This window comes from Hippocampus zosterae, chromosome 10 (assembly GCF_025434085.1).
Source record: "Hippocampus zosterae strain Florida chromosome 10, ASM2543408v3, whole genome shotgun sequence".
Classification (NCBI taxonomy): Eukaryota; Metazoa; Chordata; class Actinopteri; order Syngnathiformes; family Syngnathidae; genus Hippocampus; species Hippocampus zosterae.
Genome location: NC_067460.1, coordinates 24404800 through 24417275, shown reverse-complemented (window position 1 = coordinate 24417275; position 12476 = coordinate 24404800). Strand labels below are relative to the sequence as shown.

General features: G+C 62.8%; 3 protein-coding genes across 3 annotated transcripts; all 3 read left to right on the top strand.

The window, feature by feature from the left end:
* The first annotated feature begins 771 nt into the window (after positions 1–771).
* Positions 772–2121, top strand: LOC127609325 (somatostatin-2-like). The gene is made up of 3 exons (XM_052079138.1): positions 772–1108; positions 1504–1691; positions 1858–2121. The coding sequence occupies exons 2-3, from the start codon at positions 1506–1508 to the stop codon at positions 2050–2052; spliced, it is 381 nt and encodes a 126-aa protein (XP_051935098.1). The 5' UTR covers positions 772–1108; positions 1504–1505; the 3' UTR covers positions 2053–2121.
* Positions 2122–3197: 1076 nt separating this feature from the next.
* On the top strand, positions 3198–3807 carry LOC127608404 (somatostatin-1-like). Its single transcript, XM_052077407.1, has 2 exons — positions 3198–3399; positions 3583–3807. The coding sequence occupies exons 1-2, from the start codon at positions 3274–3276 to the stop codon at positions 3778–3780; spliced, it is 324 nt and encodes a 107-aa protein (XP_051933367.1). The 5' UTR covers positions 3198–3273; the 3' UTR covers positions 3781–3807.
* A 1060-nt stretch (positions 3808–4867) lies between these two features.
* ece2b (endothelin converting enzyme 2b) lies at positions 4868–12434 on the top strand. Its single transcript, XM_052077361.1, has 19 exons — positions 4868–5140; positions 6055–6141; positions 6209–6347; positions 6427–6654; positions 7547–7671; positions 7738–7884; positions 7967–8032; positions 8102–8290; positions 8403–8545; positions 8724–8838; positions 8914–9024; positions 9252–9350; positions 9441–9518; positions 9624–9727; positions 10154–10264; positions 10892–10959; positions 11025–11215; positions 11476–11571; positions 11662–12434. Exons 1-19 carry the CDS (start codon positions 5108–5110, stop codon positions 11836–11838), a joined length of 2307 nt encoding a protein of 768 aa, XP_051933321.1. The 5' UTR covers positions 4868–5107; the 3' UTR covers positions 11839–12434.
* Positions 12435–12476: the final 42 nt, after the last annotated feature.

Sequence of the window (12476 nt, the reverse complement as noted above, 5' to 3'; positions counted from 1 at the left end):
AGAATGCCCCGCAGTTCTTCCAGGCCGTTGACGGTCACGTAATGTTCATCGCGGCACAAGATGGGTCCCAAAAGGTGAAATGGACGGACCGACAAAAAAATAAAAATCGACACGAGATGTGAAAATGTCAAACTGTGGCAAAACGGATGAAAAGCAAATGGGCCAAAGTGGCCCCGGCCGGAACGGCACAAGGCAAAGTTGAAGGCTTAGGCCGCGCGGGTGTCCAACTGCGGTCCCGGAGGGCCGCCGTCCTGCGCGTTTTCACTGTTGCAACACACCTGATGCAGATGATCTGAACTGGTTGGACAGGTTCAAGCAAGTCTTGAACCGGTTCATTTGAATCCGTCCGGGACCGCAGTTTGACGCCTGTGGCTTAGGGCTTCAAAGTTGGCTCCAATTTCAAATGAGGGTCTGAAACTCGGTCAGCGTTTGAAAGTAGGATTTTGGCTTTCTTCGGGCTTTCTTTCAAGTGAGGGTTTTGCACTTGGCTCGAGGTTTCAATTTCTGATTCACCTTTCGAGGAATGGGATTGATACTGACACCGAGCCTAGAGGTCTGCATCCGTGAGGCGGAAAAGGACAACGACGGGGTCAGGTGCGTAGTGAGCCCGGCGCTCCGATCTGCGGCTGCAGAAGCTAGCTAGAAGGGACACGGAATGTCGCCGCTCTGAGCGGGAATCAAAGGCAACTTGAAGCGAGTACGTTGCTGCGCGTCACTCGACTTTTCACGTCGCTCTATCGGGCGTCGGAGCGGCTATCCCAGATCGGCGAGCGGCGTACCCAAATGCGGTGCGGGCGAGCGAGCGAGCGCACTTCCCGAATGGAAATCTGCTAATGAAGTGCGCTCACGCGCCGGCGCCCGATGAATTGTGGCTGTTTGCTTTGGAATGTTCCATGCCTGCCAACCCTTCCGGGGCCCATCGGCGCTAATGGATTTTAGTCCGGCGCATTCCCGCATCTCCGCACGCCTGGCCCTGGACGCAAGGTCCGGCCGCCCCGGGGGGCGGGGCCGCAGCCTTCAAAAAGCCCGAAGCCCGCGGCGCAGCCCGCAAACCGCAGCGCCGCCGCCAACCGCAGCCGTCAACCGCGACCCCAACCCAAAGATCTGAGTATGCCAGATTCCTCTTTTTGTCTATCCGTCCCTCCTTCTTCTTGACCTTCCTCTTTTCCAGATTCTTTTCTTCTTGCCCACCTTCCTCGCACGCCTCCCCTTCCGGCGGAGTTGGGTGCCGTGGTATTTTCCCTCTGCTTTGCCCCTTTCTGCTTTTCCGTTCCCGCTGTTTGTATGGTGAGGCGATCCGTTCCCATTTCTGGAGGAACGGCGCCTGAATTGGCAAAGGCGCCGTTCGAATGCCGCGGAGGGAAAATATGTCCGAATCTTTAGCTGAAAAACGCTCGGGCTCTCATTTGCGCGACAATTTGGAGCGTCCGGCCACTTTGGAAACGGTCCGTCCTGACCTCGCTTTTCCTTCTGTCTCCTCGCCGCGTTTGCGGTGTCGCGCAGCCATGCGCGCAGGCGAGCGTTGCCCGCTGGCGTTTGTCCTGTGCTTGCTGGCGTGCAGCCCGGCTGTCTCCTCGCAGCCCGACGCCCGCCGGGACCTGGACTGGGACCGGGATCCGCAGCCGGAGCTGGACACGCGCGCCCACCGCGCTCCGCAAGAGGCGGCTCGAGGCGCCGGCGACCCGTCTCAGGTAGCGAAAAGGCCGCGGAAACAAACACGTGGGCGACGCCGGCCCCCCCCCTAAAGGACCGCACGGGTGCCCGGCGGGCCGCTCGGCAGCGACGGGACCTTGTGATTTTCAAGGACCGTGGCTTTTGGATCGGCAATACTTGTTGGCTTCGTTCTCGTCATTGCAGGAGTGGGGCGAGCGAGCGCTGGAGGAGCTGCTGGCACGGATGGCGCCGGCCGAGGGCCAGAGCCGAGGCGCCGGCCGTCTCCCCTCGGCCCGGGCGACGGCCGAGCGCTCGGCCGAGCCGCCCAACGAGCTGCCGCCCCGCGAGCGCAAGGCCGGATGCAAGAACTTCTACTGGAAGGGCTTCACTTCCTGCTAGCCGCCCGGCCGTCTCCCGCCACCTGGCCGTCTCCCGCGAAGACCTTTGTCAATAAAGAGACCAATCGCAGAGGCTGGTGTCTGTCGCGGGGGCGGCTGTCTTTCTGGGACCGCGTGGGAGTGGGCGAGAGAGGCGGAGTGTGTGCGTGTGTGTGTGTTTTTCCTAATTGGTCTCGCATGGAAATGAGGAAGCACAAATGTTGACACTCGAGCGTGCGTGTGTGTGCTTTTCTAACGACTCTTAATGGACGTCAAACAATGCAAACGCCGACTCCGTTTTGTCCGCGTGCGCGTTTCGGCTTGAGTGGAAGCTTCCACAGTCCTTCTCGAGCGACACGGTTTCACCTTGCAAGTGACAAGCGCAAACATTTCCAATGGGCCGCCTGCGGCGTGCTGCTCAGAAAAGAGAAAAAAGCCCTTTGGGAGAATCGCAAGCCAGCCGCGGCGACAAGCGCACGAGCGGCAGCTCAACAAGAGCCTTTCTCCCAAACCAGAGCTGCCAAAATCACCCCCGCCGCGGCGCTTCCGGGCACCGCGGCGGCCCGCCGGCGGTCCGCAGCCGTCCCACGCGTGACGAAGGGCGACCTAGCACCCCAACGGCTCCTTTTGCTCACTTCCCAAATGCGCCGAAAGCTTTTTTTTTCCGAGGCCGCCGCATCCGAAAGGACAAAACCAACTTGATGAACCTTGATCGGTTTCAAGACCGGAGACGCGGCGGTCTTTGTCGCTAATTCCGGCGGAAAAGGATTCGCAAATGGACGGCCCTTCCCGCCCCGATTCCATCGGCATTTGTGCGCGTGCGTTTCCGTTTGAATCGAGTCGGCGACCGGTCCGGGGCGGAGGCCGCGACCGGACACGGCGGCCGACCTCTCTGGCCAATCGGTTCCCGCCTGGTTGCGTGGCCTCGTTGATCTTTTCCTCGACAAATCTCTGGAAAAAGTCCAAGAGGCAAGCCGAAGCGAGCCTTTGAGGAGCCGGCGACGTCAGTGGCGCCGACGTCAGCGCGTCCTGGTGGGAAAGAAGACAAAGTGCATGAAGATGCCTCATTGAACTAAAGTGCCGGCGGGGGGGCGGAAGCGTCCTCATCACCATCATGCTCCATCATCGGCGTGACGTCGGCGCGGCCCTATAAGAGCGGCGGCGGCGGGACCGAGCCCTCACACCCGCTCACGCCCGCTCACTCTCGCACGCACCCACGCACGCACGTTGACAGGTGTCGAGGATGAAGACGTGCGGGTCCTGGTCGCGGTGCCTGCTGGCGCTCCTGCTGGCCGCCTGCGCCCCCCCCTCGGCCGCGCTGACCCGCGCCAACCCCGGACGCGGCGCCGCGCCGGCCTCCTACAAGCAGGTACCCCCGACCGAGGCCGTCTTTGGCCGTCCGGACGCACTTTGCCATTTTGCGCTCGCACGTCGGCGTCTGTCTCCGTTTGCGACGGCGCGCAGTGGCGACCGAGGCGCACGCGCGGTTACAAAAAAAGCCGACTCATCGGCACCACGATGAAGACGACAAAGATGCGGCCTTGCGTTTCAGGAGCGTCCGGGCCCGTCCCCGGCGGAGGCGCTCCTCTGGGACCTCCTGCAGATGGCCGACGAGGTGGCGGACGAAGACGAGTGGCGAAACGGCGCCGAGGAGCGCGCGGCGGCGGCAGCGCCGCCCGGGTCCGTCGGCCCTCGGGAGCGCAAAGCGGGATGCAAGAACTTCTTCTGGAAGACCTTCACGTCCTGCTGAGCCTCCTCTTTCGGCTTTTTCGTGTTAACTTGCAATAAAAACCTTTCGGAGGACCTTGGGGCCGGGTCTGGTTTTCTCGGCGCATGCTCCTCCCCCTCGGCCGATCGGCTCCGCCTCAAAACGCACGCGCCCCCGCGCGACCTTGACCGATGAACGGATCGATCGATTGAAAAAAGGGGCGGCGCCACGACAAGAGCGCAAATGTCTGCTGCCTCCTGTCTCCTCCCGACCCGTCGCCTCCGCTCCAAATGTGGGCTTTGGCGTGCGGGTGTGAGACAGGTGGCTTTTGTTCTTTGGGAAGTGTCATGATTGGGTTTGTGGCCAGCAGGTGGCACTGTGGGGCTCCCGCTGCAGCCGCACACCTGTTGCTCGTTAGGTCATTAGCGCTTTCAAAGGACTCCCAGCCCGAGCGCTCGGTGTCGGCTCATTGTTGGCTTCTGTCGTGTCGGTTTCACTCCTGTTTTTGTTCTTGAGAGTTTGTAGTTTCTGCCATGCTGTTTGTTTGTTACTTTGGATGGCTTTTGTTTTCCTGACTTTCTTTTCCGAGCCGCAAAGCAAATGGGAGCGGCCGTTGACGCGTCGAAGGGACGACCGCTACAACCGAGAACAAAGTGCAGCACGTCTGCCTTAGTTTTTGCCATCTGACTACAGTCAGGTACTCAATTATTCGTTACCCCCCCCTGCCCCCCTTCGCCCCTTCCAACTTCCCCCAAAAAAGGGGCTTGCATTCATGGCGACCGGTCCCTTGTCGTGCCCCCGACCGGTCTGGGGGTGTCTTGGCCAAAATCTCACTCGATTCGGCATGACGCAAACGACCCATCCATCCCTCCGTTGGCGAATTTGCTTGATCCTCAAGCGGGCGGCGGACGCGCCGGAGCCCATCCGAGCCGTGTCGGAGCGGCAGGCAAATGACGCCCCGGACCGCTTGCCGGCGCAGGTGGTCGCGGGGCATTTGCGGAGGCGAGCGACCGTCGGCCGCTCGCGCTCGGTTTCCAGCGTTCGGCGCGGCGCGGGAGGGCGGGGCTTGTGTGGAAACGTGGTCGATGACGTCAGCCAGCGCTTCGGCCGGCCGGGGTGTGTTTGTTTTTCGAGGGGAAGAGGAGGCGGGCAGGGGTCGAGCGAGCGAGCGGGAGGGAGGGAGAGAGGGCGGGGCCGCCGCCGCCGTCGCCGCCGCCGCCGCTGCCGCTCGCACAAAAGAGGAGACGAGGACGAGGCGAGCAACGACAGCACGACGAGGACGCACGCACGCACGCACGCACGCAGGCGGAAGATGGCTCGGCCGAGCGGCCGTCGGTAGCGCTCCGCGTTCGGTCGGATCGCTTCCACGATGAGCGTCGCGCTGCAGGACCTGCGCAACACCGTGAGTAGGCGGCCGTCGATGGTGGCGATGCGGCGTGACGTCACCATCCCAGCGCGGTGGTGGGAGTGGGGGGGGGGAGGTGACGTCACCGGCCGTCGCGACCAGCGCTTCGGGAGACCAGAGACCAGAGCTTACGTTACGTCACCATCACTCGACCTTTGCCGCGCCGTGCGCGCTCGCGATTGCGAGCGGCGGCCCCGCCGCGTGGCCCGCGGCCGTCGCGCATCTTATTTGGACTCGCACTGTTTGCTTTTGGTTTAGTCAAATCGGGGTGTTTGTGTATCATGGGAGGGGCACGTCCCGAAGCTGTCAGTCATCTTGGTTTGGCTGACAGTTTCTTGGCCGCTTTGTTGAGCGGGGGCGCGTAATTGTCGAGTTTCCTGTCTGCGGCTCTCCAACTTCCCGTCTTAAGATGCCCACCCAACTCGCACCGGAACAAACCAAGCGAGTGGCCCTCGGCGTCCTCGGCCAAGCCTCAGCGGCGTCTAATCTGGGCATTTTCAGGCCATATTTGCGAGCGCCGAATTTGAAATGATGCCCCCCCCCCCCCAGCATAAATCAACAAATGCGAGTCGCGAAATATTGCAAGCGCGGCGCCTCGCCATACGAGTGACCCCACCCGGGAGATTTTCAAGCCAATGGCGGCACTTTGGCAAAAGAGTCTTCCGAAAAGTGGCCGGCGTTTGCCGCCACCGGCCCAAGTTTGGGAAAGGGGAAGAGCGTCTTTCAAACAAGCCTCCGCGCAAACAACTCGGCGGCAAGGGGGGAAGCGCCAAATCACACGTCGGGCGCGGGCTCGCCCGATCCGGCGCCACTCGGCCATCCGTTCTCGGACGGAGCCGTACGCCAGGAGCCGAGCGCCGACGGCCGAGGAGGAGCGTCCGGCGCTCTTTGAGACGGGCTTCTTTCAGCAGATGTCCAGCTACAAGCGAGCCACGCTGGAAGAGGACGAAGTGTCGGACGCCGCGCCCGAGGCCTCCTCGTCCCCGGACAGGCTGGAGGTCGGTCGAAGGCCGCTCGTCCGCTCGCCGCGCGAGCGCTGACCCGCTCTTTGCCCGTCCCCCTCAGGTGGGCTTCACTAAGAGCGGCGGCCCGGAGTTTCTGGGCAGGAGAACCAGGACGGAGCTGGCGCTGGGCGTCTCGCTGCTCCTCAGCCTGCTGGCCCTGACGGCTTGCCTGCTAGTCCTCGGACTGGCCTCGGCCCCGGGTGAGCGCCGTCCCTTCCCTTTCCGAGAGCCCGGCGTATTCGGGCTCGGCCCCTCCCACTGATTTGCGGCGTCCGGCAGGCGGCGGCGGCGGCGACGGCGACGATCTGTGTCTGACGGAGGCCTGCGTGAAGGTGGCCGGCCAGATGGCGGAGGCCATAGACCGCGGCGCCGACCCCTGCCGCGACTTCTACCAGTTCGCCTGCGGCGGCTGGATGCGCAGGAACCCGCTCCCGGACGGCCGCTCGCGCTGGTCCACCTTCAACAGCATCTGGGAGCAGAACCAGGTGCTCCTCAAGCACCTGCTGGGTGAGCCAGAAAGCGCTGGCGGGACCGTTGATCGCTTGTCCGCTCCATTGGGTCATCGGGCCAGTTGCGTTGCTATTTTGCCCGTTTGCTGGCACGCTCGCGGACAGGTGGGGGCGGGGGGGGACTTAGCGGTCACTTTAGGGCTTGTGGGGCGCCCGTCGCTCGGGCCCAGTGCCTCGATGCCCGGCCGGATCAACGTCCGGAACGTTTGGAGATGGGCCGTCCGACTCATTTTAGCTGCGACGTCTTCCCCCGGATCGACTTCATGACGGCGACTTCTCGTACGCCGCAATCGATGACTCCTTTTGAAACATGGCAGGTCGGTTTGAATAGTTTGTCGAAAATTGAGGGCAAGAAAATGATTGCGGAACCTCAACATTATTGATTGCACCTTTTGGTCCAGATCTTTAGCTCGTCGATTCGCTTTGGCGGGCCACATCCATCGACCTGGTGGGCCGGATCTGGCCCCCGGGCCTCGCGTTTGCCAATAGAGCTTGAGAGAATTTCCCGAGCGCCACCGAGTCCTTCCTTCTTTTGAGGACCTTTCCCTTTGGAGGCGTCCTCGGCACTTGCGAAACAAAAACGCTCCGCCGTGACCTCCTTTTGGAATCGCTTTTGGTTTTGGCGGACTGGTGCGGCTCGTTGGAAGAAGCCTCCGTCAGCGCTCCCAAAGACGACTCGCCGCGATCCAAAGCGTCGCGGCCGCTCGGCGGCTTTGGCCTTCGGTCGGTCGGTTTGTTGCCGAACGGATCGATGGGATTGCCGGTTCTCGAGTCGGCCCGCTTCAAGTTTGAGTCGGTCGAGCGAGCCACCTTCAAGCGGGAAGGTGGAGTCCGGATGGCGGACTTTGTCTTGACGCCAGGCGAGCGGTGCGCCGCTTTGACCTTTTCAGAGAACGCCACCTTCAACGGCAGTAGCGAGGCCGAGAAGAAGACTCAGGCCTACTACCTTTCCTGCCTCAACACGCAGAAGATCCAAGACTTGGGGGCCGGGCCGCTGGTGGACCTCATCGCCAGGGTAACTCGCCGCCGTAACTCGACGCCGGGAATGGGCGCCCCCCCTCAACGCCGGCCGTGCGCGCAGGTCGGGGGCTGGAACCTGACGGGCGCGTGGGACAAGGACAACTTCATGGAGGTGCTGAAGCTGGTGTCGGGGCCCTACCGGGCGCAGCCCTTCTTCAGCGTGGCCGTCGGCACCGACCCCAAGAACTCCAACAGCAACGTCATCCAGGTGCGCCGGCCGGCCGCCCCCTCCCTCCCCGCCGCAAGCGACGGCGCGCGGCCATCGGTCCCCTTCCACTCCTCGCCCGCAGGTGGACCAATCGGGGCTCTTCCTGCCGTCTCGCGACTACTACCTCAACAAGACGGCCGACGACGAGGTGAGCGGCGCGCGCGCGGGTGAGGGCGCCTCCTGAGCGCCTACTGAGCAGCGGCCGCGACTGGCGCAGGTTCTGCGGGCGTACTTGGACTACATGGTGGAGTTGGGCACCCTGCTGGGGGCCTCGCCGGCGGTGGCGGCGGAGCAGATGCGGCAGATCTTGGACTTTGAGACGCGGCTGGCCGGCATCACCGTGCCGCAGGACCAGCGGCGAGATGAGGAGAAGATCTATCACAAGGTCACCGTCGCCGAGCTTCAGGTGAGGCCCCGCCCCCCCCCCGGCCCGCCGAGCGCGACCTTGACATTTGCGTTGCTCCGAAACGATTGCTGGATGCAGGATGAGGAAGATGATGTTGTGATGATGCGTGCAGACGCTGGCTCCGGCGGTGGACTGGCTGGACTTGCTGTCGTGGTGTTTGTCGCCGCTGGAACTGAACGAGAGCGAACCCGTGGTGGTCTACGTGCCGGAATACCTGCAGCAAGTCTCCCAGCTCATCAACGGGACGGAGCGCAGGTGACGCGGCGGCCCCAAACTAGCTCGGCGACTGGTGAAATCGTTGACTCTCTCGATGCTCGAGCACGCGGGAAACCAGCGCGCGCTCCAGTCGGCAGCGGCTGTCCCTTTGCCAAAGCTTGCCGACCCCGCCCCGGCCTCCGGCGTCGCTTCACGTGCCCTTCGTGTGTGTGCGTAGCTTGTTGAACAACTACATGATATGGAACTTGGTTCAGAAGAGCGTGTCCAGTCTGGATCAACGTTTCGACAACGCTCAGGATAAACTGCTGAAAAGTCTCTACGGCACCAAGAAGGTACGCCGCCGCCGGTTTTGCAAGCGCTCCCTCTTCAAAGGAGTCGCCGTTGACCTCTGTGACCTTTGCGCACAGTCGTGCACGCCGCGCTGGCAGACGTGCATCGGCAACACGGACGACACGCTGGGCTTCGCGCTGGGCGCGCTCTTCGTCAAGGCCACCTTCGACAAGCGCAGCAAGGACACGGTGAGTCGGCGCCTCGGGGCGACAAAGGCAAAAGTCGCTCCTTGGCCGGCGTTCTCGTCGCATCCGGAAACGGCGCCTTCGCTCATCCTCGGCCTCGGTGCCGTCGCCTTGCAAAGTTTGTCCCTTTTCGCAAACGGCTGTTGGGGCGGGAAACCATGTCCACCTTTTCTGGGGTAATTGGGCCATTAAAAAAAGGCTCAACAGCGCCCCCCGTTGGGCTTTGGCAGGCCGAGGAGATGATCGACGAGATCCGAGCCGCCTTCAAACGAACGTTGGACCGACTCGCCTGGATGGACGACGACACCAAACGAGCCGCAAAAGAAAAGGTCGCCTGCGCCGTCACCTGCGCCCGCACGCGCGCACGCACACGCGCGAAGCCGGCGCGCTGACGTATGCGGTGTGGACGCTGTCGTTAGGCAGATTACATCTACGACATGATCGGTTTCCCCGAATTCATCATGGACAGCAAGGAGCTGGACGACGTTTACGACGGGGTGAGATGGTCCCGCACGCCGAGCAGCGGCCGGTCGCAGGCCGACTCTTCCGGCCGTCTTTGACCAAGTCTGTCGTCTGCGTGCGTGCGTGCGTGTGCCTTTCAGTACGAGGTCACCGAAGAAAGTTTCTTCCAGAACACGTTGAACTTCTACAACTTCTCATCAAGAGTCATGGCCGAGCAACTCAGGAAAACGCCCACCAAAGAGCAGTCAGTAGACACGCCCGCCGCCTGCCGCTCGCCGCGCCGCGCGCTGGTCATATCGCAACTCGCAGAGTTTGACCCTCCAATGCGCATGATTGGCCACGTGACGCCATTTGGCTGGAAGGACGACAAGCGCAAGCAAGCAGAATGTCCCAAGTTGCCCATCGTTTCTCACTCGATCCGAGAAGGACAACTGGCCGCAAGTCTCCAGCCAAATGAAAAGCCCACCCGCTCGTAGGGGGGGGGGTCGGGGGCCGCGTCCCAAAGCAGAAAAAAGCCTTCAAATGGATCACCTTCTGAGATGGCTGATCTTGATCTTGAATCCGAACGCTGCCCGACACACACACAGACACACGCACGTGGAGTGGACTTTGATCAGCCTCCGGTCAGGTTGGAAAACCGCCACGGCGCCGCTGTGTTTTGTCCTTGCAGGTGGAGCATGACCCCGCCCACCGTCAACGCCTACTACCTGCCCACCAAGAACGGAATCGTTTTCCCCGCCGGAATCCTTCAGGCTCCTTTCTACTCCGGCGACCATCCCAAGTCAGTTGCCGGCTTTTCCCGCGCTTTGTCGTCGCGTCCGCTCCATCGCGGCCTTTGCTCTCTGGTCGTTTGTCAAAGACGATTCCACCCGTTAGCGTCCGAAGGCGGCGGACGGACGCGTCCCTCCGACGTCTCGGGTGCGGGCGCAGCCGCCCAACGAGCCCTTCGCCGCCGATCCTCGCTCGATCCGGTGGCAAAACGGCTCAAGGGCGCGGTGGCCGCTTGACGCGTGCTCGACGCGACAACGAGCGCCGCCCCCCCATGAAATGCGCTCAATTCTTTGCGTTCGTCGCCACGACTTCATTCGGCCGCACCGAGGTGGAGACTCGGCCCGGTCAAATTTGCCATCTCGAATTTCACCGCGCGGTAACGATATGACGCGCCCCTGAAGACATCAAAGGGCCCATCTAAAAATAGCGAGGGAGGTCCTTCAAAAGCCGGCGGGCCCCGCGGGAGCCGGCGGCGACTTCGCAAAAAGCCCGTCGGCCAGACCCGGCTGGCGACGAGTGACCCCGCCCGGTTTTGTAAGGTTTTGCGGAGAAGACGACGTCTTGGGTGACAAAATGCAACTTTGCCGGCTGGGCTCCGTCGCGGCCTGGTAATCCGGCCGCCGTCTTTGTTCCAAAGGGCGCTGAACTTCGGCGGCATCGGAGTGGTGATGGGTCACGAGCTGACGCACGCCTTCGACGACCAAGGTGAGCCGCACTCCGTTGGGGCCGCCGCGGGCCGAGCGGCGCTAACGCTAACGCCGCGCGCGCAGGGCGCGAGTTCGACAAGGAGGGCAACCTGAAGCCGTGGTGGCGCAACTCGTCGGTGGAGGCCTTCCGCCGCCGGACCGAGTGCATGGTGGAGCAGTACAACCGCTACGCCATCAACTCGGAGCACGTCAACGGGAAGCAGACGCTGGGGGAAAACCTCGCCGACAACGGCGGCCTCAAGGCTGCGTACGACGTGAGTCCAAATACGCCCGCGCGCTCCACAAACGCCCCCCCCCCCCCCCGCTGTTTCGGACACCGCGGCGGTTCGGTCTCCCCTGCCTCCTTTGCTCGGCATCGTAATAAGCTCGATCGGATTCGATGCGTCACGTTCAAAATGTGCCTTTCCTAAAAGTGGGAGCGGGATGTAGAAACGGGTCGGACGGACGTCGCCCAAAGCGCCGCGCCGTCAACGTCCCCGCAAAACACCTTTGTCGCGGCCGCTCTTGTGTTCAGGCGTATCGGACGTGGGTGGGCAAGAACGGCGAGGAGAAGAGACTTCCTGGCGTCAACCTGACCAACGAGCAGCTCTTCTTCGTCGGCTTTGCGCAGGTGAGAATCGAGGCGACGGGCGAGCGAGGCGACGGGCGAGCGAGCCGACGACGCTCGGAGTTTCCCAAATGTGCGCGTTGCCTTTTCCAGGTGTGGTGCTCCGTCCGGACCCCGGAGAGCCACCACGAGGGTTTGGTGACCGACCCCCACAGTCCGCCTCGCTACCGCGTCATCGGCACGCTCAGCAACTCGGCCGAATTCAGCCGGCATTTTCGCTGCCCCGTCGGAAGCCCCATGAACACCGGCAGGCGCTGCGAGGTCTGGTAGAGCGGGACGGCGGACCGCGCCGCTCCCTCCGTCCCGTCGGCCCCGCTTTACACGCCCCCCTCCTCCGGCGCGCCCCGTTCAAATGATCCGCCTCGCGATCGGGCTCCGAGATGACGGTCGGCCGAGAAGCCCGATCCCCATCGCTCGATTCGGCCGCGTCGGAAGAGGGAGACGTCCGGCGTCCGGCATTCCCGCTCGATCTTCTTCGCTTCCCGGATGGAACCCAGATGGACGCCGCCGACTCGGCCCGAGGTCGAAGATCGCGCCTCGGATCGGAATTGGCGTCGCGATCGGATGACGTCGCCGTTTTGACGGCGATGAAGAAAATACTCGGCCCGCGCGGCGCCGGCGCTCTCGCTTCCGGTCAGTCGGCTCACTTCCTGTTGCCGGGAAGCCCGTTGTCGTTTCCTCGTTGTCGTCGCGGTCGCCGACGGATCAAGGCATCCCGTCGACGCCGCCTCGCCGTGACGTCCGTCCCCGTGGCCCAAAAATTCGCCTGCGCGACTGCTCGTACGCGACGCCCTGAAAATGGCTTTGAATGTGTGAACTTTCCATCCAAAACAAGATGGCGGCTGAAATAAAATGCTTGCAAGGAACTGAGACTCGCGCGACAAACGCTGACAAACACACACATTTAG

Excerpts from the sequence above, each read along its gene's own strand:
- LOC127609325 (XM_052079138.1), top strand. The coding sequence starts at position 1,506 with ATGCGCGCAGGCGAGCGTTGCCCGCTGGCGTTTGTCCTGTGCTTGCTG. Across the intron at positions 1,692-1,857 it reads GCGCCGGCGACCCGTCTCAG|GAGTGGGGCGAGCGAGCGCT; the intron begins GTAGCGAAAAGG and ends TCGTCATTGCAG.
- LOC127608404 (XM_052077407.1), top strand. The coding sequence starts at position 3,274 with ATGAAGACGTGCGGGTCCTGGTCGCGGTGCCTGCTGGCGCTCCTGCTG. Across the intron at positions 3,400-3,582 it reads CGCCGGCCTCCTACAAGCAG|GAGCGTCCGGGCCCGTCCCC; the intron begins GTACCCCCGACC and ends CTTGCGTTTCAG.
- ece2b (XM_052077361.1), top strand. The coding sequence starts at position 5,108 with ATGAGCGTCGCGCTGCAGGACCTGCGCAACACC. Across the intron at positions 10,265-10,891 it reads TACTCCGGCGACCATCCCAA|GGCGCTGAACTTCGGCGGCA; the intron begins GTCAGTTGCCGG and ends TTTGTTCCAAAG. Across the intron at positions 11,216-11,475 it reads GCCTCAAGGCTGCGTACGAC|GCGTATCGGACGTGGGTGGG; the intron begins GTGAGTCCAAAT and ends TCTTGTGTTCAG.